The 26,575-nt window shown below is 42.5% G+C and overlaps 2 protein-coding genes across 3 annotated transcripts in view; both read right to left on the minus strand.

Moving 5' to 3' along the window:
• Positions 1 to 1,578: 1,578 nt before the first annotated feature.
• Positions 1,579 to 11,224, minus strand: IL17D (interleukin 17D). The gene is made up of 3 exons (XM_015852163.2): positions 10,886 to 11,224; positions 10,493 to 10,782; positions 1,579 to 3,315 (listed from the first exon to the last, which is right to left on the minus strand). The coding sequence occupies exons 1-3, from the start codon at positions 10,898 to 10,900 to the stop codon at positions 3,000 to 3,002; spliced, it is 621 nt and encodes a 206-aa protein (XP_015707649.1). The 5' UTR covers positions 10,901 to 11,224; the 3' UTR covers positions 1,579 to 2,999.
• A 1,881-nt stretch (positions 11,225 to 13,105) lies between these two features.
• Positions 13,106 to 26,575, minus strand: part of IFT88 (intraflagellar transport 88) — a 29,922-nt gene continuing 16,452 nt past the window's right edge. The window contains exons 19-25 of one of the 2 annotated variants that reach the window (XM_015852165.2): positions 25,701 to 25,816; positions 24,067 to 24,119; positions 23,247 to 23,312; positions 22,249 to 22,355; positions 18,035 to 18,095; positions 13,766 to 13,861; positions 13,106 to 13,372 (exon numbers count right to left, since the gene is read on the minus strand). In XM_015852165.2, coding sequence (XP_015707651.1) covers positions 13,251 to 13,372; positions 13,766 to 13,861; positions 18,035 to 18,095; positions 22,249 to 22,355; positions 23,247 to 23,312; positions 24,067 to 24,119; positions 25,701 to 25,816 — 621 coding nt within the window. In that variant the 3' untranslated portion in view covers positions 13,106 to 13,250. Of the gene's footprint in view, positions 13,373 to 13,765; positions 13,862 to 16,850; positions 17,805 to 18,034; positions 18,096 to 22,248; positions 22,356 to 23,246; positions 23,313 to 24,066; positions 24,120 to 25,700; positions 25,817 to 26,575 lie in introns of those variants that run through there. The other variant, XM_032442167.1, reaches the window with a different exon arrangement.

The following is a 26,575-nucleotide window of genomic DNA, read 5'->3' on the forward strand; positions in this document are numbered from 1 at the left end:
AGGACTATATAAAAAAAACCAAACCAATTCAGTGTCAAGTAGTGCTTGGCTGGCTTTAATGCTGGTCTCCCGTGGATTACTGTCATGGTTTTGTGGGCTGCACATGAAGGGGCAGGTCCCACGGCTGCCTGCAGTGTATCACAAGACAGACGAAGCTTTCCCTAAACTCTCACTGGTGTGTTCATCTCAGCGCCACGCAGCCAGCCAGGCTCCGTGCCTTCACCCCTCAGCCCATGAACAAGTGGGAAGCACCTGCTGATGCTGATGCTCCACTCCTCATATTTTGCAGCTTCCCTGAAAGGAAGCACTGCAGAAACAAGTGGTAGCTCACAGCACTCAGCAGCAATACTTGCTGATCTCCCTCCTATAGTTATGGCTGCTCCCTAATCCCAGAGAAATTAACAGGCAGTTATATGTTCTGAGAGCATGTAATCGCCTTCTATCCCCTTCCTCTTACTGCTGGCAATCTTGTGCTTATTTGCAGCTGCAGGCCACTGCCTGGTTATGCAAACACCTTCTTGGAATGACAGGCCAGTAAACCAGCGCAAGCATCTCAGGATTTTCTCAGCCGTCCTGTATGATACCAATTTTCCAATGTGTCTTAAGTGATACTACAGAGGAGAAAATAATTCCTTTACCAAGGATATTGTTCCGTGTTTTGTGGCTCCTAATGCATTCCAGGGACAACCTCCGTGCAGGAGAAGATTTTCCTGGCACAACAAACATTTTCTCGAATCAGCCACAGCTGCCAGATAGTTTCAGCTTGGAATTGTTTGCATTTATTGGGCCTGGAGTTGGTCCAATGAGGCATTTCATGTCTGCCTTCTGTCAACAGTTCGTGAGCCTCGAAGCAACTCCAACGGACTTCCCTCCCCCTGTGCAAACGAAAGGCAAGGCTACAGCAGCTGTAAGCAGAGGGCTAAGAGCTGGAAAATGTCACACCACAGCTGAGGTCCAACTGATATAAATCCACACTGTGATGAAATCTTAAAGAAAAGGAAAAAAAAATTCCAAACAAATGCAAACTACATTTAATACTCAGTGAGTACTGTGGAGAGGGTCTATATATGGAAGGGTGTGATGAAGGTTAATGAATGTTTGCATAGCTCATAGTTTTTGATGTTAAGCATTGGGAAACTGTTGTTCAGTAACAAATTATTACCAAACAGTTGGTCGCAGTGAAACATAAACACCACTTTAAAGAGACACCTAACTGGATAGCTGGATCAGAAAGCAAATTGACTCAGCTGGAAAGCTGGTCATAGAAGAGAAGGTTAGAACAGGGGAAAGTGGAATAGCATGAGGCTGCCTGTGACCATAGGGACCTTTCTGCACTTGTTGCAGTATGAAGAGGGGGTCGCCAATACACATAATCTATTGATCCACTGGGGCTTTGCAGTTCTCTAATACTTTCCTTTCAGTCATCCAATTCCCGAAGCTTTATGTAAGCTAAAGCATTTGTTCTTCTGGATTGGCAAAGCCCGTTGTGTTCCATTTACCTGGTGTCAGCCCGCGATTCCCACAGGTTCCCAGCACATGCTTCAGTTACTTGAAGAAACCCAAACTGATGCCATAAAATTATGGCTGCAGGACAGATATAACAGCATGGGAGCTTTATTTCTCATTGTGTCACACGAATAAACCCATAGATGCTGGTTAGCACATCTGTCATAAACACGGATCTGTGTATCAGAAGGATATGGTAAGTCACACTGATTCTCTGGAGGGCAGTTTTTTCAAAAAGCTTTGTTTGTTTTGTTGTTGTTGTGGGCTGCTTTTATGGTCTTTTGCAATGAATAATTTGTTTAATATGTTATGGAGTCTGAAGGTCCAATTTCATCCCTCCTGAAGTGTGACTGGAGAAAAAAAACACTATATAACAGTGAAGCCTTTAAGGAACTGCTGAAGTATCACCTAATGCAGTATTTATCTATGTAGGGCTGCTTCCATTTGAAACCTTCTGTCTCTGATTAGCATTTCCCTTTTCTCCAGGGATGAGAAGTTCTTCCACATTAGGAGGAAAGAAAAATGGCTCTATCAGCTTCAAGTATTTATATTCTCTGGAGAACAGGTAACCACCTTTAAACCGAGCAGAACTGCTTGTATGAATTAGTTGTATTTAACCAGTTTGGATTTTCTGTGATTCATCTCAATGACATGAAAAACATTTTGGTCTTTCAACTTTGCAGAACAGTTTTATCTCAAGAAACTCTTAAGCAGGTTACAGCGAATGAGATCCAACACAGAATTCTTGGGATCCAAACCCTATTTATTCCAATGGATATTTTCTGTTCAATTAGCTGTAGTCCACACCAGGGAGTCCACACTGCACTTTTATAACGTTCTAGCATGGTTTTTTTTCTCTCAACACTTTTGTACCCTTGGCAATTTGGTGAGTTTAAAAATAGCAAACTCACAGAATGTTGTTTCATGAATGACTCCAGCCCAGTGAAGGTTCCCATGCTGTGCTGTATAAACAGCCAAAGATATAACAGCAAAGAATGCTGCCTTGGGTTGATATGCAGCATAAAGGAAGGCCCTCCCAGCCTGAAAAACCATACTTTGAAACGGTGTTTTGGCATCTGGACAATAGCTATGTGATCTTTATATGAAAGTATTTAAAAGTAGAGTATAAGAGATTCCTGAATAATATCTACGACCAGCGGTCTGCTATAGCAATAGCTAGCATTTCTTACTATTGCATCATCTTCTAAAATTTACTGTGAATAATATGGATAAAATGTTCCACTCTAAGGGAAGGGAAAAAAAGCTATACTGAAATTTGCAAGAAATACTCACATGAGCTACAGAAGTTCTTAATATGAACGGTCATCGCTAACGATCTGAGCAACTGGACAGAACTTTCTATCTTATAACTGAAATAACTGTAAGCAGAGAAACAGCGTAACCTGATGTGTTTCTCTGCTGTGCGCAGTTTGCTGAGGTGGTGAAATAATGATGTGAAGCCAACACCATACAGACAACTCTTCCTATATTCTTCACTCCGATGACGGCTTGTTCTGGTTTACCAGCAACTTCATTTCTTGCTTGTCTATGCTGGAATTTACACTTTCGGCCTCCTTCTCTTGCTCAGGCACACAGGTGCAGCCCACTGGGATAGTGACGTAGTCTTCCGTGTACACATAGCGGCCTCCAGCACAGGAGGAGGTGCGGCGCAGGATGACGGTGGGCATGTATACCGGGGTGCTGCGGAACTGAAAACTCTCCTCGCCAAATATCCCCATCAGGCAGCCCTTGCACAGGCAGTATGCTTCAGGAATGTATTTAGGGTATCTTGTGGGGTCATACGAAATTCTACAGGGAAGCAAGTAATAAAGATTCATTAGCATCTCTCTCCATATTCATCTGGAAAACATTATTATAGTTATTTGACTGTAAACATTCATATAATGTTCTGGGGGATTTGTTGCCAGGAAAAACAGCAGTAGTTGTTGCTGTCTGGATTCTTAGTTGAAAAACTGAAAGAAAGAGCACAAACGACTCATTGAACTGACCAAGTCCTACAGAGTCTGCTGAAGTATGAAGTGACCAGCTTCCCAGAATGTGATTTGGGGGTTTCAACAGAGTAAGTCAGTCTAGCACTTTGGACCGAGTGGGAAATTAGAGTATCAGAAAAGATGTGGACACTGCCAAACTTACCATCTGCCTTGAGTTCTTAATTTAATAGGAATTATTTTGTACAGTTCTTTTCACAATAGTTCTTGCTCCCTCGTACGCCTAAGGTGTTCAGGGTTATAAAGGTTCCTTCCTCTTAAACAGGACTCAGCATTTCTGCACCTTATTCACCTCTGTTGTCTCTACCTTTTCCTCTAACCACAGAGAATCATAGAATAATGAAGGCTGGAAAAGACATCCAAGACCATCCAGTCCAACCATCCACCTATCACCAGTTTACCCACCAAACCATGTCCCTCAGTACAACATCTAAATGCTTCTTTAACACCTCCAGGGACAGTGACTCCACCACCTCCATGGGCAGCCTGTGCCACTGCCTGACCATTCTCTTGGAGCAGTATTTCCTAATGTCCAACCTGAATCTCCCCTGGCACTATGTGAGGCCATTCCCTCTAGTCCTAACTAGTTACGTGGGAGAAGAGGCCAACCCTTATCTCACCACAACCTCCTTTCAGGTAATTGTAGAGAGCAATAAGGTCACCCCTGAGCCGCCTCCAAGAAAAGGTGTGATAGTGTGGCGATGTGACGATGTATTTGCTGCTTAGTTCTCCACCCCCTCTTCCTGCTTATACTGGAATTGTTGGGAAGGGCTGTAACTTAGACTGGGAGTTTTTTAGGGAGGATGGCAAGGCACTGGCACAGGTTGTCCAGAGAGGTGGTGGATGCCCCATCCCTGGGTGGGGCTCTGAGCAATAATTGAGCTGTAGGTACTCCTGTTCATTGCAGGGGGTTTGGACCAGAAGACTTCTAAGGGTCCCTTCCAACTCACATGATTTTCTGATTTTAGGATCATTTATTAAAAAAAAAAAAAAAAAAAAAAAAAGACCTTTTCACTTCTGTTTTTGCAGTGGCCACATATTCAGGATTCTTTATCTTTTTAAGAAACTTGATTTCCTTGCAGAGAAATGTGGCCAGTTCTTGCATAGCCAGACATCTGTGATACTGCTGATAGGTTTTGCAAAGCTGCTCTGTCCCGTTTACACTTGCTTACTTTCCCCAGGAAATACCTTCAAGTTACAGGATCTCACACCAATGTGCAATGAAATGTCTGCTAGCCAGCAGAAAGGAAGACAGTGAAATACGGTTGGTTCTCCTGTGATGTATGCCTGTTTCAAGCTCAAACGTGAATAATTTCAGTGGCAGAACGTTAAACACACCATGTGTCAAGCCAGTGGTATTTCCTATGCTGTATTATCCCTAGCACCTGGTTTATGATGTTACTGGAAAGCACAAAATGCTTCTTGATGTACTAATAACACTAATAACACTAATCACAAGAGAACAGTGTCAGTGGAATCATGGTCTGCAACAAGCTCCCCCTTTCTGAATTCTCACGTGGCAAAAGACAGGCACAAGTGAGGTTTTCTGGCAGGATGGCGTAGTGTAGTTTTCTACTTTCTGTTGTAAAATCTCTTATATTCGTAAGTGTAGAGTAGGTACCACTGCTCCATGAGATGAGGACTGAGAGGAACCAGTTATATACCTGAAAATGAATCCAAAATGCAGATACAGTTTTGCATCCAGAGCAGAAATGGGGGGCTGAATGCTCTAAGTAATGGAATTAAAGGCTATACTAAAAGGTTCTGACATCTTTGGCTTTTGATAAAGTTAACCTAATTGTGCAAGTGCATTTTGTGACCTTCTCTTGTCTTTATGCATTGATCATCAATTTGTGCATGCAATGACCACAGCCTCAGCTGTAGCAGGTTGATATATCTCCATTATTCCAATCACTATGAGTTCCATTTATAAGACTTTTGGAACATGACAAGCAAGTTTGACAGTGTTCAACAACTGGACAAAACGTGTGCTCCAATTTCCTACTGACTTCTTCCTACATGTGGTAGAAAATGCACCAAATGGGCAGACGCAATAGAATTTGCCCAGAGAAGCTGTGGATACCCCACAGGGTGTAGCTGTGGATGCACCCTGGAGGTGTTCAAGACCAGGTTGGATGGGATGCTGGCAATATGATGTAATGGCTGACTTAGAGGTTAGGAAACCTCTAGGCAGGTGGAATTAGATGATCTTTGAGGTCCCCTACAAACCAAGGGATTCTATAATTCCATGAATCAGCTGAAAGCAAAGGATCATCTGAGATCTGCAGCTTCCCACAGCAGTGCCCCCTGCATCCTAGGGCCAGGTGCTGTACCAGAACTGCAAACTAAACACAGACCAAGCACATAGATGCAGGCTGCCCTTGGCACTGAGCTCAAGCTGTTGTATGCCAAGTGATCTCTCTCTGGCCAGTGGTTCCCATCTGCAAATGACCAACAGGGAGCTATGCAGGGCTGCTACGTTTCCATCTGCTGGAACAAGCAGAGGGTTTGTGCTGAACTGGAACTGCTAATGAAGTGCGACTAGTTCTAGGCTGCTTTTACTTACAGCCCTATGAGTGTCTTGAGAGCTCCCAGTGAATAACAAACTTCCTGCCGTTTATGCACTAAGCCTGGAAACTCAAGAGAGGCACTGCTGTCAGAAGCAAAACTCTTGCAAAGACTTTGTCTCTCTTGCCCTGTATTGCTACTTTCAGATGTAGTATTGGTTAATAATATTAGCACTTCATAGTCTTCAAGCTTCCAAATCCAGCGGTTAGATGCTGTGCTGGATTAGGCAGGCACAGCTAACTCTTCAGAAACCCACAGCTGGCATTGGGCAATTCAGTTCCACACGCACCATGCTTACTACCTGCATATAGAACACACTGAGCACAATGAGAACATAACAAATGAACACCTGACACAGAGATTTACATGTTCTGTCAAGGGAAAAAAACAGTTGTTAGCTCCTGATCTTCTAAGTCTTTCAGAGTGCAGTGGGACAATGATCCAAATGTCACACCTCCAGTACCATCCAGCTGTTGTATGAGTGTGTACTCAGAAAAGACAGCAGTTCTGTGTTCTTGGCCTTGGCTGCATCTTTGGGCCACGCACACTGTGCTGCACACAAATGCTAAATCCCAGAAAAAGTCTTGGATAAGTTCCTTGCAAATCACAAATTTTTATCTAAAGGAAAGACCCTCTCATGTATGACATTTCCAAAAGCACTGCAGCCAGTGACAGGCCAGCCTGTATTACATTTATTAACATTTTATGTAAGTGAGCACTAAACTAAGGATTGCAGAAACATAGAAACACAGAATCACAGGACCTCAAGAGACCACTGAGTCCAACCCCCCTGCTAAAGCAGCTACCCTATAACAGGTAGGCATCCAGATGGGTCTTGAATCCTGCCCCTCTACTCTACTCTGGTGAGGCCTCACCTGTAGTACTGTGTCCAGATGTGGAGTCTTCAGTACAGGAGAGACATGTGCCTGTTGGAGTGTGTCCAGAGGAGGGCCACAAAAATGACCCAAGGAATGGAACAGCTCCTACAAGGACAGGCTGAGAGATCTGGGGCTGTTCAACCTGAGGAAGAGAAGGCTGCAAGGTGACCTGAGAATGGCCTTTCAGTATCTAATGGGGAGCTAGAGGAAAGAAGGGACAGACTCTTCAGCAGGGTGACAGAACAAGGGGAAATGGCTTGAAGTTAAAAGAGGGGAGATTTAGGCTGTATATAAAGAAAATGTCTTTTACAGTGAGGGTGGTGAGGCACTGGAACACATTGCTCAGAGATGTGCTGGGTGCCCCATCCCTGTACAGTTTCAAGGCAAGGCTGGATCAGACCCTGGGCAACCTGACTGAGCTGTGCCTGTCCCTGTTCATTGCAGGGGAGCTGGACGAGATGACGTTAAGAGGTCCCTTCCAACTCTAAGGATTCTGGGAGTTCATGAATACCTACCATAGAAGGAGACTCCACAACCTCTCTGGGTAGCCTGTCCCAGTGCTCTGTCACCCTCACTGTAAAGAAGTTCTTCTGCATGTTAGTATGGAACTCCTCATGTTCAAGTTTTAAATGGAGACTTTCTTGAAAAGCAGCAAAAGCAAGGTAGGCAACATCTGAGAGAGGGACGAGGTGGTACTGGACTTCATCATCAGATAAACATAGACAATAACAACCAAACCTCAAGGAACTCACTTCAGAAAGGAAATGTAAGACAGAATCCTAAAAAGATGGTAAGGAATTTTGCCGATTCTTTCACCCTACTGCGTTTCAGAAAACAACCTCCCGTGGAAATCATCACCTCTATGTAGAAGATCTTTATTATTTTGCTGGCAGTCACAAAGTGCTGAATGAAAAGTAAACAAAGGTGAACTTTGCTTTGGAGAATCTGCAGTTCTAATCTTGTCTCTCAATTCAGGAAGTGACTCTTCAGTAAAAAATGGGGAGGCTCCAAGAGAGACACAGAAGACATGAAACTTGGAAATTCAGAAATAGGCAGGATTTCTTGGCTACACAGTTTTTACAACTCTGCCTTTCAGTCCTAGATTTGAATGCTACAAATATCTATACGGAAGGCACATGGATGTGGCCAGGCTCTTCTCAGTGATATGCAGAGACAGGACAAGGAATCATGGCCTAAAACTTGTACATAGCAAGTTCTGTACTAACATGCAGAAGAACTTCTTAATGGTTGAGGGTGATGGGGAACTGGAACAGGTTACACAGAGATGTGCAGCCTCCTTCTATGGAGCTATTCAAGACCCATCTGGATGCCTACCTGTGCGACCTACTGTAAGGAAGCTGCTTTAGCAGGGCTGTATTGGACTCGATGGTCTCTGGAGGTCCCTTCTAATATGTGCAGTTCTCTGACTCCAAGCTTCATGCTCCCAGCTATGCACCAAACTCCCGTGGCCATTAGGCTGGAGTTTCAGTATCAGGCAGACAAACTCGTATTTTACCCCAACTTTTGCTGAAAAATCAGCCGCTGCCAACAGCAGGATGTTGGACCAGACGGTTCATGGTGCAGTCCACATGCAACTCCTGTATGTCCAGGTTGTAGCATGCCAAATATGACATAAGTCTTGTTAGTTGTGTAACCAGATTAAGGATCAAGTAATAGAAAGCAAGCTGTAAGCATGGAACAAAGACGAAAAGAGAATCCACACAAAGATCAGTACTTTTACCCAGTCAAAGCTAAGTCTTTCACACTGAACAGTGATAAACTCAGATTTATATATGGAACAAGATGACCGGTTACATGCTGATCTCTAAGTAACATATTTGATTCTCTCAAAAATGCTGATACGAAGAAATTCTTGATCTGAACTGGCATGTGAGCAGAAGAATTACAAGAAGCAGCATTCAACAGCTGGGAACAGGTGTCTGGGGAGACGTGCGGGGAAGGTAAGTGCAGCCAGGCTTGATATCCTCATTATTAATGACCTGGAATAGGGAGTATAAGCAGCACGTTAATGAAATCTGCAGATGGTCACAACGGGAACTGCTACAACCCCAGTGAAGATGGAGTAATAGCACAGTACTTCTCGGACATTAAAATGCGGGTTAAAAAGGAAAAAGATTTCTGCATCAAGCATAAACTGACAGTGCTGTATCTATCTCTTCACTAGCAGCTAGAAATGGGAAGGAATCCTGAAGCAAGACTGAAACAGTGAAATTCATGTTTGAGGTGGGTCTGTCCCATTGAGGCATAGAGGAAGCATCGGAACACAGAACGCCAAGGCTGGAAAAGACCTCCAAGATCATCCAGGTCAAAAGCCCATCTCCCACCACTATAATTCCCCACTACATCATGTCCCTTAGTCCAAGATCTAAACAGAGGGGATCACTTTGCTCTTCTCAGGCAGCTCTGGGTGAGCGCACTTCTGGCCAGACACCAAACAACCCTGGCAGTTCCAAGGAACAGCATCGGGAAACACCCATGACTGGAAGATGAGCAAAGGGGAGCAACTTGTGGGGAAAGACTGAAGGAATGAAACACATGTAGGCTGGTAAATTTCTCACACACAAGGAAGAGCTGCACGCAGATTTTCACATTACCCTTGCCATGGATAAGACATTGCCAAGACTGTGTCAGAGGAATTGCTTCCCCACTGACAAGGTGCACTGTGTCACAACGCATTTAATGAGGGCCACACGTCCTTTTTGGAGATACACAACAGCTCTAAAGGTATTTGGGAGACTGCTGAGGGAGTTAACCAGGTGAGCAGCTGTCCTCTGAACACCGTGCAGCAGGGCTGGTCCTCCTGACACTTCTTGGATCTGGCTGCACAGCCTGTGAAACAGCAGGTTGTCATCAAAGCACATCACTCTTCATAATGGGCAGTTCTGTACCGTACACTTTCCACACACACCGTGCAGTGTCTCACAGTACCAGCAATGAAGGAGAAATGGGATCTGTTACAGGACAGCATCCTCTGTTAAGCACTAAGCACGCACAGAGCTCCAACTGAAAAGAAATACCCGCCCAGAGGGGCTGAGGATGGAACCCCCTGCTTTCTGAAGTGAGTCCTTGTCTGACAGCAGAGCTATTTGGCACAAGCCACACACAAATACCTGAGCTTGCAGTAGGTATTCCTCAGTCCGGTCCAAAAGCTCTCAGTCCGCTTACAGAAACGTATCACACAAATTGCTATTTCTAAAAGAACTTTGTTTACGAAAGGCTGATGGGGCAGACCGACCGCTTTTCTCTCGGCAGGAGAGAATCGTGAAGGAGAAGCGGGCGACGGCCGCGCCACAGGACGGACGTTCCCGGCGATGGCTCCGAGTAGCCGTGCTGCAGTGAGCCGGACATACGGCCCCACCTCACGGCTCCGGCTTCTCCCCAGCGGTTCCTCCCGCCAGGAGCGGCTCACACCTGCCCGAACATCCCCCCGGCCGCCCCGTCCCTCAGCGCAGCCCTCGGCCCCGCCGCCTCCCGGCCCCACCCGGCGCTCCCCCGCCGCCCGTCGGTCACCTGTAGGCCCAGGGCGAGGCGCTGCGCAGGTTGACGGGCAGCCGGAACCTCTTGTCGCCGCCCGGCCGTGTCCCGGCGGGGCAGCTGGCGTTGTGCTGGCGGCCGGGCGGCTCGGGCTGCAGGGTGTGGTGGAAGGCGCCGAGCATGCCGGCCGCCAGCCGCCCGTACAGCTGCTCCAGCAGCTCCTCGGGCCGCTCTCCGCAGCTCCGGGGCCGGGCCGGGCGTTTGGGCGCTTTGGCGGCGTCCGAGCGGAGCGGGAGCAGCGCGGCGCACAGCAGCGCCGTCAGCACCTGCAACGGGGCAGCCGTCAGGGGTCCGCCGCCACACGCCCCCCGCGCCCCGCTACAGACCCGCTCCCGTCCTAAAGCCCCCCCGCCCGCCGCCCCTCCTCACCCTGCCTCGCTGCATGGCGGCGGCGATCGGGCCGCTCGAGGAAGGCGAGGGGAGCGAACCGCTGGCTGGATCCCGGCGGAGCAGCGGCTGGAAAAGCGCCCCACGCCTCGCAGCATCTCTCCTGGGCTCGCGTGCCAGGAGGATCGCGGGCGCTCACGGAGGAGGCGAGTGCTCCGGCGGGGAGAGAGCCCGGCCCCGAGCTGAAGGAAATAAGGAGCGCGTGAACCAGAGAACAGACCGGTGGGTTGGTGAAACACAGCTTGATTGTGAGGCGCGCTTGAATCGGTGCGGATCAAGCACGAAGGAGAACTGACATAACTACCCTTTCTGTAAAGAAGTTCTTCCTAATATCCAACCTAAACTTGCCCTGGCGCGACTTGAGGCCATTTCCCCTCGTCTTGTCACTTGTCACCAGTGAGAAGAGACCTGCCCCACTCTCACTGTAAGAACCTTTCAGATACTGGAAGAGGACGATAAGGTCTCCCCTCAGCCTCCTCTTCCCCAGACTAAACAGCCCCAGCTTCCTCAGCCTCTCCTCGTAGGGCTGATTCTCCAAGCCCTTCACAAGCCTTGTTGACCTTCTCTGGACCTGCTCCAGTACCTCCATGTCCTTTCTGTGCTGAGGTGCCCAAAACTGAACACAGTACTCGAGGTGAGGCCTCACCAATGCCGAGTACAGGGGCAGGATGACTTCCCTAGTCCTGCTCACCACACCATTCCTGATACAAGCCAGGATGCCATTGGCCTTCTTGGTTGGATTTACATGGCAGAAGAATGAATACAGCAAAATGCTGCAAAAGTAACCCCAGCTTGGAATGATCCTATTTAAAGGTGCGATACCTGTAGCTAAGAACATTTTAAACTGTTATGTTTTTGTATGTCCAGCTTAGGAAGATACCCCTGTGTACAACAATACAAGCCTTTAAAGCCAATACGTTTATGTTTGTATTTTAAAAACTGCCGTCACCTTCGATTACAGTGATGAGATGAATGCATCAGACACTGTTTGAGCATCACACAAGAGGCATTAAATAGAATGTTGGCAGTCTGAGTCATCCAATGTTTAATACCGACGCACACAGTTGGCCAGTGCTTCTGAAGGAGAACTGATGTTTCTCAGAGAAAACAGCCGAGGCGCTGACGTGCTCCCTGCCCTGACGCCTCGGCTGAAAACCGTCCCGTTGTGCCCCTGGCAACGGCTGAGCCCACGCTGCGGGCTGTACGAGCAGCACGGGGTGCCCCGGCCTCATGGCCTCCCACATCACGGCGCTGGATGAGCACATGGCGGTTGGCTCACGGGCTGTCATAGGGCGCTGCGGTTCTGTGACCTCAGAGCTCATTGTGCTGTCAGTGCAGAGATTCTTGGATACGGGGAAGGGTGTCAAATAAGCAGAGGTTTGGTCTCTGCGTGTATCATGGGGACGCTTTGTCCGTGTCTACAAGCGCACACACCACACACAGGCACACACGTGTAAAGACGCTTCAATGTCATAAGAGGGACCGCACAAAGGAGAGGCACCAAGCAACGGATTCACGAATCAGGCTTTATTGGGAGGCAGACCCGGAGACTGTCACAGAGCAGCGAGGGCCGGAGGTGCAGCGCTCTCCTCACGCACTGACAGCTGCAGGGCTGACACCAGGAGCATGCCGTGTTCCAGCCGTGTCCGTGTCCCTGGCCTAGAAGACAACAAACCCTCCTCCACCACCCGCGCTCACGGGTGATGCGAAGGAGCAGAAGCGCCTGGACTACACTCACAGTGTTTCCACACCGTGCCCATCCACTCCTCCCTCTCCCTATCTCTTCTCACTTCAGCCCCTGCTTCTCCCCATCCCTTCTCACCTGGGCTCCTGCTTCCCCCTATCTCTTCTCCCCTCGGCCCCTGCTCCTCCCCACCCCTTCTCACTCCAGCCCCTGCGTTTCCCCTCCCTTCTCACTTCAGCTCCTGCTCTGCTGCTGCTCGCTCTGCCGCTGTCCGCTCTGCTCTGGGCTGCCGGCTCACAGGCACTGCCGGCTCACTGGCACTGCCCTTTATATACCTGCAGGGGGGGTTCCACCGTTCTACCCTCTGTGACTCTGCCTCCACATCACCATGGCAGGTGGACGCTGGGAGCTCATGGAAGGCCCGCCCCTCAACTGCCAGCGTCTTATTGATTTATTTAGTTTGCTTTTTGCAGTTCTAATGAAGCAGCAAAATAATCAATTGTAAAACACACTGTAACTCCAATTCAAAAGTGTTTAATATATGGTACCACAAGCAGAAACTGTTTCAACAATTATTTCATTAAAACCTGGTACAAAACCATCTCAAAGAGGCATTTTCATTGCTGAAATTTTTAGGAGAAAAGATTTGGAGTGCACCACGCATTATTCTGGAAGCAAATCCTCTCCCAGTTCTTCATCAGCAAAGTCATCTTCCTCTGTTCTCTTCCTTGCTGCAGTTTTAGGTCTTTCTGCTTGTGGGCCAAGCGGGTCTATGTAGGAAGCATCTGGGATTTAAACAAGTACATTTAAAATAGTTATGTGTAATTCCTTTTAGCCTTGATTTTAAACACCTCTAATCAAACACCAGACTGCTTTCTAACATGACACATCTGGAAAGGTTTCCTCTTTGCAATGCAGACTAGAAAGATCACTGAAGGAGAAGAAGATACCACATTTGGATTCTCAAGATATTTTTTCCTGACCAAACCTTGCAGCAGACACACAGGAACATAAATAACTGTTTAGTTGGGCCTCATTCCTTAATATGTGCAGATCGTTTAAAGTGAGCTCTGAACTAATTGTGTAATTACTGCGCTTGCTCTTCCAATAACACAATTCCTCTACTTCCCCTCTCTTTGAGGGTCTGGGAAGTCACAAAGTGTAAGATGCCCACTTGCCTATTTCTTTACCGCTGCTGCTTTCATAGGGCTCACTTGTTCCAGGCAAAGCTTTTAGTTTGGCACTCAGTCTTTCCCCTTTGCTACCACCAGCATCTGGAAGGCAAAAATATATATACATATAAATAAAAATAGTGAAAATGAAAGGAACGTGTTGTCACATGCTGTGAAATCACGATACAAGAACAACATAACTTCACTACTTTCTTTTAAACAAGATTTGGATGAAACTATCTCTTCACGATGGAGTCAGCACTCATTTGTAACAGCCATTATCAAAACACACCAGATACCGTGTGATGCTTTTTGGTTTTGGTTTTTAACTTTGCAGTAAACACATCTGACTATTTCTACTTCCAATGCTGACGTGTCAGTTGCTTACAAGTTAAAGTCACGTGCTGGAGCTAAAACCATCGCGGTAAACATAAAGTGTGGTCACACTGCATCCAGTTCCTTCATAAATATAAGACGTCTATATGCAGCAAGCAGGTTAAGATGGCCACATCATCAGGTATTTCCCACATGATTACAAAAAGAACTTTTTTTGAACGCACATGACACAGCCAATAGAGCCATCCCAAAGCCACTTGAAATTAATGAGGCACGAACAGGCACACAAAAAAAAATAACAGCAATCATGCAGTACTTGCTGCAGAGTAACAGGAATAATCTTTTGCCTCAACCACAGTGAAGGTTATTTGGGATGCTTAGTGCCCTAATATCCATAATATACTAATATTATGCATATTAGTATGAAGAGGTTCCTATGAGGTGCTAAAGGGTGTCTGAATACAGAATGTATGCTTGGGATGGACAAACTCATTTCTCCTCTAATATGAAATAAGAGACATCTCAGTTCTTCTTGTGGCTTGTTTTTTTCTCCCCTGATGCATCTGGACAGGCTTAGGTGCCAGGGAGAGTACAAAACGCTTTGCCTTTCATCTACTGAGCCCTGTACTGCTTCTTTGGGCTCCTGTCCGAGACATCATGACTCCTCATGTACAACTGCCCTCTCATCTGGTACAACACTCCCCATTCAGAGAGCAGGGCAAATGCAGAGACCAAGTAAACACTGCTACGGTAACGTATTCCTTAAGGTCACACTTTCACTTATCTATGAAAGGCCTTATGGTCTTCAACTGTAGAAACCCCTTATAGCAGTAAAAACCATAATGCCCAGACTTCCAAGTGCTGAATGTTAGTAGCACCTCTCTGCAAAACTCAAAGAAAGCAAGGGAACAAGATTATTAATGAGGAAATTTTTGACAACTGCTGAAACTCATGCATGCTGTTAAAAATCCTGCAGGCTTTTTTGCCTTTTTTTTTTTTTTTTAAATTAACAAAAATGTTAAGGATATGTACTAATGCAATCTCCTTCTAACGTGAATCACAAAGATCCCAAATCTTTAATCTGATATTCATGTACAGAAGAAACTTTGCATTTATAGAGCAAATGTGTTCAGTTGTGGGTAAGCAGTTTAGATGTAATGCTTATTCCTCTCACAACACAAGAGTAGACTTTAATAGTGACACTCATGTAGATGTTAGTTTTCTTGGACACTTTTCTTCCATTCCGTGCACTATCCATGCACACTCTATTCGTACTCTTCAAAGTAGAGTTTGGTGCACCTCATGCTTCTCCTGTTTTAATTCATATTGACAAAGCAAGGTTCTAATCACACACCTTGCTGACTTCTCTTTCCTCTTATCTTCCTTCACCAAGCAATTTTAAATAGTATTTCCTAAAACGAGGAAGTCTGAACTGTTAATACTCCCACTACAAGTACGGGGGATAAATACTTGGAGAAAAAACTTCTCCTGGGAATGCCAGGCACCGGGCTGGGAAGAGGAAAGAAAGAAAACAAGCAGCATATCTAAAATTTTGGGAATGCATACACACTTCATTTAGCTAGGAAGTACTTTCATTTAGCTAGGAAGTAATAAACTAAGCATAATTCCATGCCTCACTGCATTCAGTAATGATGACAAATCTCCCATACAATGAAGGAAAATTATCCCTTTTGGTCTTGGCAACAACACTGGAAGAGATGAAACTCAAAATGTATACAAATGTTTCTTTTCTTGTAATGAAGACAGTAGCATTTCAAATGCATATTATGATCTTGAAATAAAGTAATTCTTGTTTATACTTCATATGTGTCTCCAAGCAAGCTGTATGCAGATGCTTCTAATGCTGTAAAATACAGATTCATAACCCAGTTGAATAATGCCTAACACTGGCTAAAATGATGTTTCAGTCTTTGGCTTTCCCTCTGTCTTCTTCAAGACTACACAAGCTACAGTGTAGTCCTTAACATTTGTTGCCACCACTTCTTCACTGATAATGTTCCCCAGGTCAAAAAGATGTAATGCCTTTGACTCCATTAAGATATAAGCAGATATCTGTATAAAGATACACAATTTACATCATACAAGATAGATATTATATACATAATATACATATATACACACACACTCACCACAACTTTTAATTAGGAATCTCGGAATCTCAACAAAAAGTTTACTCCAGGCTGAATACAGGACCTCCTTTGTACCTCTGCTTGTTTTCTGAGTCATTTTCAGACAGGCTGGATCTTTGGCAACAACTTCATACAAGAGGCTTCCCAAACATGCCCTTACACAGGCTTGTTCCCAATATGTTTTTTTCCATTCCTTCATGAATTTGACACTGTACCTTGAGCATCACACTAAGAATTATCGATAGGACAATTCTAGGTTAGTTGTGATCTTGATTATCTCCTCGTCCTCTTTTATGTTTACAACAGCTCTTCTCCAGTTACTCTGACTGGGGAGGGGAGGTAACCCCTTGGAATTAGTAGAGTCTGCAGTCAAAGTTCCTGATGTGCTCAACATTTTTTTTTTCTTCACAATAACATTTTAAAGGTATTTCTGTCTTTAAAGAAAGGATTGACTTACTCGTCACTTATATTCTCTCTGATGCTGATTCTTTTCTTTTTATGTTTTTTCTAAGAGAGGTAGAAAAAAGATTGCTGTAAGAAAACAGACCCTTTGTGCCAATTGCCTGGATGCCTGATGCAGTGTTTTGCACAGCAGTGACCCTTACCTACTCTTCATTCTGTTCATTGTAAGCTGAAGTGAACCTCTGCTCTGTGATAAAAATGTGTCCCAAAGCTCTCTCATGCTGCTGTCTTACTCGCACCTCTAGCTGACTGTCTCATTAGAGTGCTTATGCTACAAAAAAGAGCCCAGACATTTCCATCCCTTCCTGTTACCAGGAACTTCACCCCAAGAATTATTTGGCCTAAGGCCCAGAACAGGTAGAATTAAATTCAAGGTGAATTATATTTTTCCTACATAACAAGAAGTGATTTAAAAGCTTCTCTGGTGAAACTGCTGAGCTAAAAAAAAAGGAATGAGAACTCACAAGAATCCAGTACTAATTGTTAACCCTTAGAGAACTCAGTAGAGCAGTCTTCCTAAATGCCAAAGCATTCTAAAATATTCCTTCCAATACGATGCTAGTAATGTTCATGACCGTATAGAACTGGATCAATGTAGTAAAACTCATGCTATGTCAGTGGAGAAATAAAATTACCAGCTAGTTACCAGTTAAGAAAAAATGCATGAAGTGTTTCACTGAAAAAGGAAGAGAATACAATTAAGAATTTCTAGGTGAGATCTTTTATGACACTGAATGATATAAAATAAAAATGAAAGCAGAATACTAAGGCGTAACTTCCTATTTGGGTCAAGATGGACTTTAATCCAGCTGGCCAAAGTAGCCATAAGTCTGGTAGTTTCCTTCGAACAGCAGAGGGGAACGGTCAGGTTTAACAGTATAATGTCTCATACATTTATTAATGGGAGGGAAGAATCATTAGCTCTGTAATATGTAGGCTGCCCAGTAGGGAAAAGACTACACAGACAAGCTTCCAGATTTACCTTTCTACAGCTTTATGTTTAAGAAACTCAGCATTGTGAATCTACAGGAGAGACTTAACAGTCAAGAGAATGAGCTTTTCTTTAAGGAAGCCTCTAGCACTTCATCTCTGCCACACTGGGAAAAGAGGAAGAAAGAGTAAGAAGGGAACACTGGGGTCTTCCAATTACAGGGTTGGTAGCACAACATAGACTCTTGAACATGCCACAAACACTACTTGATTATTACTCAATGCTCATTTGTGTGCATTTATAAATGCAAGGAGGTTCTATAAACATTTTAAGAAAAACTATTTTCTTTGAAATCCTGACAAGCCTGATATTTAAGCAGAGGCATTAAGTACTTACCTCCACCAGCACTTCCTTCCCTGCGGTTACGTGCACTGCCATCTCTGCCAGATTTAATGCGCTGCAGAACAGTGAAATAGGTTTAAAAAGAACAGAACAGAACTCCATTTACTAATGTATGCCAGAAATAATTATAAATAATTATTACAAACTCAACCTAGCTTATTACTAGAACAGGAGAAGAACATTAAATTATGTTTATCCTACTGTAACTAATAACCTCTATGTTCTCAGAGCACAGAATTATCCCAAAATCAGTGTTAAGGCCAATGTTTATGTAAAACTACAGTCTTGTGAAATTCAAACAGACTATCTCAATAAATTGTTTTTCTTCAGATAAAATTTATACAAGGAACGTGCATAAAAATAGTCCAGATGAACCTCTGTGAAGTACAGCTGAAAAAACAGGCAACATAGCCCTCCTTGCATGAGTTCAAAGTAGCCTCTGCCCATTAACATCCTGCAAATCCCACAGGCGTATTATTATTGTAACGTTTCAAGGGAGGGGGGAAGTAGGGAAATGTATGAAAAGAACTATTCACCCCATAGGCCTTAAACTTTGAATACTTGGCATGGCACTGCAATTTACAGCAAAACTTAATTTGCTGTTGAGTGTTAAATGGAAGATAAAGGCGAAGGCAAATACTTCAAAAACTATGCTTAAAAACTCGGCTCTTGCTCAGAAGAAGGTACCATGAACATCTTCCAGCTGTGTTTTTTTTAGAGCTATTTGAAAACCCTGACAGTTTATCAAAGCAATACCTCTGCATCACATGGCAGAAATGGCTTCTCCTGGCTAAACACCAACGTTCTCATACACATATACTGTCAGTTACAAGATGGCACATCTCAGATAGGGACTGTTTTATGGCCAGATACAAATAGTCAGCATTTCAAGCACTCAGCTGCCAATAAAAGTCACCTCTGTATCCTACAGAATTCAGGTTCTGCTTAAAACGTGTGCACGCTACTTGACCACGTGTTCAGGACAATTACTATAGCTTCTTCACTCATTTTTCACCAGAAAAGTAACACGGAGTCTGGCAAAGTTGGAATGACCCAGATGTGAAAGAACTTCCAAGCTTCTCGCCAACAGAAAAAGGAAGAACCTTTAAATCAAAATTCACAGGAGTCAGACAGGAAAGCATCATGCCTAGCGTTAAACCTGGAACGGTGTTGGAACTATCCAGCCTGGGACCAGAAACCTTGTACTTTGTATTTATTTTGGGAAACCTTCAAGTCTGGAATATGCTCTCTTAGCTCTGGGCTAAGCGTCCCATTTGTGCTTTGGGAATAATGTTCAGACTGTCCAGGCAATGAAGGACTGACAAGAGCACAGCAGCAGAAGTTCAGCTTTTGTCTATCAGAGGGACGTGGTCCCTACATGATAGAGCCGTGGTGGTGCTTACATCCTTGGACTTTACTCCCACAGTGTTGCAGAAGTACTAAAGCTGAAGCGTACGAATAATCCCCATACAGTTCCAACTGAGTAAAAAGCAGATACTTAAAATAGGTCCTGTCATTTCCACCCCCAAAATTTCTCTCTTAAGACTGCAAAAGAAAGGTAGGTTGATGAGTCCAGATGTAGGTGCCTGAAGGCAAACACAGCAAGTCCCCCGTGGTGTTTGCACCGATCATCACTTCACACCACACCCAATCAGTCCCACTTTTTCAGTCATTACGCTCACTTAAAGGAAATAAATGGTAATGTATGTACACATGGGAGCCAAGGAGGTTGAGTGAACTTCTACACTAATACCTGTCTTTTTTTTTTTTTTTTTTACACTGAAACATGAAAAAGAAATATTAATGCTGTTTAAAAAAAAAAAAGACACGAAGGTTACAGCAAAAATCCAACACTGTGAGAGACAGGGAGAAAAACTTCTACAGTGAATGAAGCCCACAGATGTTCCCAGATTCTTGTCTGGAAGTATTTAACGACTTGCCCATATTTGAGACCGAGTGAAGAAAGTACTCCAGAACATTTCTTTTGGTATAAGCTCCATGTGGATATACTTCTTCTGGCAAAACGGTGCCAGAATAGCAAATTTTGATAAATTTCCATGCAGATACAAAGTCGGTGCTTAGACTTTGAAAAACAAGTATATTATAGTGCCATTCACCCTTATGGTCTTTTCTGTGTGCAACTGACAAACCAGGTGTTAGTTGAAAATTGTGAGCAGGAATTGAGTTATATCTGGTTTTGTTAACTGAAACCAGTGCTCCTACTAGAAATCTATGCAGTGAAATATTAACCCTTGATAATTTTAGAGCTCGAAATATAGTTTACAAATGCATGAATGGCAGAGTTCCTTAAGACAAAAAGAGCCAGTCATTCCCAAAGCCAGATGGCAGACATAAGAATAACCTCCCACCCCCCCAGAACAACAAAACACCAAAACCAAGGGATGGAAACTCAGATGTAACACCAACAACAAAAAACAACACTGGTGTTGAGACTCTGTCTTGCACTACTGGATTCCACTAAGATCTCTATCATTCACTTAGTACTCAGTGAATTCCCTTAACTCAGTGCGGTCAGAATGAAAAAAACCAAGATTTTAAGCATAATTAATGCGCTACTAAACTATCAGTTCTTAAATAACTTGAACAATATAATCGTATATTTACTGGTAGCTTTTCCCCACCAGACAGTACAGAAATGCATCCAGGAAGGATCAAGCTTCCACCAGGAAATAAGCACGAAGAATTTTGACACAACATTTTTTCCCCATATATTTAATTATCAGTTTTCTTAAGAGAAAGATATGTGCTTCCTTAGAACCCTCAGCATTTACAGATGAATGATTATTCATTCATATAAACATAATTAAAATCTTCACTGGAAAGAAACCAAAACCACTGGAATTCTATACCAAGCATGAGATTACTCCTGCATCTCTAGGAACCTCTCCCACCATCTAAAGTAACTGAGTATTTAACTGGTTTCATAGCTGAACTTTCCTGGGTACAGCACTGAGAAATTGGATGTTATTGCAAAGAACTCTGGCTGTCACTGACATCAAAGTGAGATTGTCTAGAAACTAAGGAAAGCCTGTTTAACATACTTCAGAGAGGTCTCAATTCAGAGTTTTGTAGAGTAGGAATATCTGGTTATCTGCTTTGCATACTGATGCCATTATGCAAGAGACATGGATGAACACTAGCCCAGTGTATTTGACCTCCTACATTTCCAGACTGCCTTCTTGTGTCCATTTTTCAGAAAGCATTAAGGTTTACATTCACAGAAAATCCAAACCACCATACTTCAAATGGCCCACAAAGCAGGCTTGTAGCATAAAGTTGGAATCCTTTGAACAGCATTCCCCTGTCTGAGTTCTTTTCATTTTTGAAATGCTCCAGTCTACTCATGCATACTTAGACTCTCTGGAATTGAAGCAAAATTGCAGTAACTGAGGAGGTATTTACACATTATCCGACACTGAAAGGGAGCCAGTAAGTCTTACTAGCACAACATATATTAGGCAAAACTTCAATGTGCCCTAATGTGACAACATAGTTTTCATACAATTCACTGGAAAGAAAGAGCAAACTTGAGTATACTGCAGCTCCATAACACAGACAATGCTTTCCAATTAAGAAGCTGATTTTAATTTTTAAATCTTAGTTTATCACGGGAATAACAAGAAAATTAAGAACACACACTGTTCTGAATGCAACACAAGTTGTGATTTCACACCTTTCACAGCCTGTAACTTTTCCATGGAAATTCTTTCTCAGTTTAACATTTGCCACTAACATAAATGATTTACTTCATACTTATGTAACCTGCTAATGTTGTGGTCCTGTAATAGCAAAAAGGAGTTCTACAACATGGAGAAATTCTTGCACTCCCTTCTCTCTCTATAGCTGCATTATTGCTTGGCTGGTAAATATACTTTTCACACTCTGGCAAAGAAGTAGGAAAGACGACATTCCAGAGGAGCTGAATTATGCATGTGGCTCCAGCGATCCCAACACATCCACATAATCTATCTTTCCCTAATATTTAAAATCACAGAAAATCCAGTGCTCAACAAACATTCTGACAGATTTAATGCTGACCGCTAATTTACAACTAAAGAACCCAAACCACAGAATATGAGCCTCTCCAAACCTGGAATTTAATACATATTTTATTTTAAAGTGCCATCAATACTGTCTTAGCTTTGTCTGTGGTATGCTGTCCATATTGCAGAAAGAAACAACCTTACCTGCTCTCTCATCTCCTTTAATTTTTCCACTTTCTTGAGTTTTGTCATATATTCTTGGACTTCTTTCAGTCCCAAATCTGTGCAGAGACGAACTAAAAATCGGAGGCCTAATTGAAGAACAAACCATTGTGAGAAAAAGGCTTACAAGCAGCTCAAACTACAAGTGCACCCTACGCAAGCTGGGCATACTGAATGGAGGTACAGACCACTACAAACAGCAAGGAATACAAGGTGACTCCAGTCCAACATCACTAGAACATAACTGTATGTTTCCTCTTCAAAAAGTAGGTTTATCAAAGCCGAATGATACAATTTTATTTTAAAACACAGTAAAAACTCTTCCCATTTAAATTTAAAAGTGTAGGTTTGTTGGTGACAGCCTTGTAGTTTGGAATTAGTATGTCAGTGTGAGATGTAGGAGGACATTGTGGCAACCAGTAACAGACCCAGTTTCCTAAAGGGCTTCTTCATTTCAGCTTCAGTAAAACATTCTGCTCTTCAAAGCTGTTTCCTGTAAGTGCAGTTTGAAATTGTCTAAGAGACTACTTGACCTACTGTACTTAGGAACTGTCTATGTCCTTTCAGAAGGACAGACTGTAGTAAAAATTTTACTGGATCATTTTTTTGTATCTGGAAATTTACAGCAGAAGTTTCACCTAGTGGCGACTAGAAGTAAAAAGGTTTTAATCTCATGATGAAACAATGAACATAATTATAAAATGCAGCAAGTATGCAAGAAAATGAACTCAGCCAGTCAACTACAGTTAGTGCATTTTCATATTTCTTCTTCAGCATTATCCTAGTACTTCTTAAGTCACATTTTGGTGTTACCACAAACAAACAATAATCCAATACGGGGGCAGCAGCAGGAATAAAAATGTTAGTTCAGAACAATATCTGGGTATGGAAAACTACTTACATCATATGGATCACCAACAAACATATTTAAAGTAACAAAGTTTTCTTTGATGGTTGTACCACTCGGTGAAACAACTTACATTCAACATTCTCCGGGAATTTTTGGTGAATGACTTTGTATTTCTCTAGAGCTTTCTGGTAGTTACCTGTAAACAAAACATGTTTCCTACCAACATTACTACACATTAAAAAAAGAAAAATATATATATATATACATATATATACATCTGAAGAGGAATTTATACAGTTCAACACCACTTCTTCGGTTTTAATACATGATTTAATATTATAAGATCAAATTTGAGAAAACCAATCATTTACACGATTATGCGATGAAAGAATCTAGGAAGGTTAGGCTCTTTCCACTTTGCTTATTGCCATACAGTATTCCCAGTAAGAAACTGCACATAGACTGCCTGTTGTCTGTGCAATGCATATGCTACATGAATACCTGAAAAATTACACCTAGTGTTGAAAATGAATGGGAATTAAGCAACTTTAAAATCTAATGACTACATTAGATCTGACAGTATGATAATTACATTACAAAACTTTGAGCAAATAATTTATGTTGTTATACATTATATATATATATATATTATATATATATATATTCTATGATTCTATATCTTTATTTTAATCACTTAAGAGCACAAGTAACGTTTTATGTCTCACTCAGTAGAGGCATATTTCTCAGACTTAAAGGAGAAGTCACACTTTACTGCACACACACAGAAAATTTGTAACAAAATAATATGCAATAGAAATTTTAAATAAAATTTCGGACCAGTACTCACAGTACTCACAGGAGACAGAAAAATCAAAAGGAAAAAGAAATCAAAACATCCATCAAAACAAAACAATTTTTCAGCTAACTGCAAAAAACGCTGCCGAGCTTACCGCTTCTCCGATAGCAACTGGCAACCATCAGCTGCCACTTCACTTGTGTAGGTCTGCACAGAAAGAAGACAAAGTTGTGCACACGGTAAGCATATAATAAACAGGCAACATATTCTGTATAGCATTTGTAAAAACCTGCTATTAAACTCCTCTTAAACATTTCACCCCTGTATAGTCTCTTCCTAGGAAGCAGCTAACCTGGTCAGTTCACACACAGTATATTTGTGTGGGTCATCTTCTTGTGTTCAGGGCTCTAGTTTACTAGATGTAAGTTTATTTCCAATCAGTAACGATACTTATTCAGCAATTTATATCCCAACATTCATATTTATCAATTAACATACCTAGATTATTTTAATAACAAATAACCAAATACCTATGCAGTGTTATTTATTAATAACAGCATAATCCCACCATTTCTATATAAAAGACGGATGATAATTACAGATAACCAAGTAGAACTTCATGTGTCAGTTATTCAAAGCTACTTTACAAGGTCCTATACTCTGACTAAGCTTCTCCTGCCTCTTCTAGGGTACATGAGGCTTTACAAGCATCAGCTACTGAAGCACTGGTTGCTCTTCATGCTATCTTTGAGATTTGCACACATTTGTCTGCTGCACCAACTGGTTGCAGAATTGAAGAACATTGCATACTTTAGTATTTTACTGTACCTATAATGGCACATTTTTATATCCTCCCCTACATACAATATAATCTCAAGTCTAGTTACTTTAAATGAAAAGCTGGATGATCAGTAGAATAACACTAATTGCTTCCTACAGAAATAAGAGCTTGAAAACATTTTCATGAGGAGTGAAGGAGCCTCACACAGAACGGAAGAAAGCAGTCTTTGCATCTGAGGATCTGCATGCTGCCAATGCCACTTCCCCAAGTAGTGAGTCAGACTGACCGTTAAGGTCAGGAACGTGGTCTTGATTTGATTATTTAGAATAAGTTAATGTGATATCTCTCTTAAGAGTAATGCTCTTGTCTCACTTTTCTGACTTAGAATACAAAGCATAGCCTACAGACTCGCATCCTTAAGCACGTCATATTCGGCTAAAGGACAATTTCAGTAAGTTCAAATATCTATATCGAAATCAATTTGATTTGCTAACCTACATCCACTATCCACTGTTAATTCTGCATGACACACTTCTGCTTCCTTACGCCCTTATTTGCAATATTGTTCCTCTTATGGGAACAGAACTTAGATGAAAAAGGAAAAAGCAGCAAGAACATTTAAATATACATTTATCTAAACCATCAGTTTCTCAGTGTGTGATAAAAAGAAAGGGAGTATTTCATGTAAGGCCACAGAGAAGGAAGTCTTGGTGACTTAGTAGAAATGGTCCCCACTTCATCACTACGTTTAACGACAGAGGATAGAAAAAAGAAGTTCTAATAGCAAATACCATCTTGAGCCCTTACTTAACATTGAAATAACACAGTAAGAACAAAAACACCCTGTAAACAAACAGAAATTTGGGGAAAATTAAATGATGTTCCAAAATAGTTTACTCTGATACTTGCTTACAGTACAAAAATTATCCAATTAATTTATCTCTGAGTATAATTATGGATGTCTAATCTCAAAACTTTTAAAAAGATATAAAATAAAAATTACTTACAGGATAAGTGCTGCTCTTTCAAAGTACTCAATGGCTTTTTCACAAAACTGGGTGTCAATGCAATATGCTCCGAGCCATTCAATGACTTCAATGTTTGAAGGGAAATACCGGTACGACTGACAAAACAGAAAAGGTGAAAGAAACACAACTGTAGTGATAAACAACATCTTTATGTTACTTCTGGAATATCTGACTCAAGTGTTTAATACCCCAGATGCCAAAAATATGTTGTATGTGAATGGAAGCAGTGTACTATGCTAAGCAATCCTGAGGAGGAAAAAAAAAACCAGCATGCCAAGTCTTCTAATTACAGAATGCATTTCAGAAGTTACCTGAGATAAGTCTGTCGCACTTTCCATCCAGCCTTACTTAAAGTACTACAGGCTGCAACAGCTAAGATGTTTACTTAGATCAGGTCTACATGTGAACACATTACCTAAAATGATAAACAATGCTACCTAATACAATTTCACACTCAAATCTGTCTGATAGAAGACTGACTTAAAAGCTTTCTTTTCCAAGAAATGCATTTGTGTAAATAACATTTGCAGTTTCTTAGCAATCTCCATTGAAACAGGCACCAAAATTATAATCACGCACAATTCCACCAGTACTCAGAACTGCAAAACTGGTCATCCTCACTTTACATGTACATAAAAAGAACTGCTGGAGTGCAAAGTGGCTTCTTGTCTTATTCCCACTTTTGAAACCAAAGGATCTCTAGAAATCCCAGCCAGTACCACAGTTTGTAAAGTGAGAGGATGTCTAATTTTGGGCAACTGTGCATACATAATGTATAGCAATCAAACAAAGACATGTAGATTTATCTCCATATCCACCACACAGGTATATCTTCCAACTAATGCTGACAAGTC

This window comes from Coturnix japonica, chromosome 1, assembly GCF_001577835.2.
Source record: "Coturnix japonica isolate 7356 chromosome 1, Coturnix japonica 2.1, whole genome shotgun sequence".
Lineage (NCBI taxonomy): Eukaryota > Metazoa > Chordata > Aves > Galliformes > Phasianidae > Coturnix > Coturnix japonica.

What these genes read in the sequence shown, in the direction of transcription:
- IL17D (XM_015852163.2), bottom strand. An exon ending in GCCTCGCCCTGGGCCTACAG is followed by an intron (nt 3,316 to 10,492) that starts GTGACCGACGGG and finishes GCTTCCCTGTAG; the next exon opens with AATTTCGTATGACCCCACAA.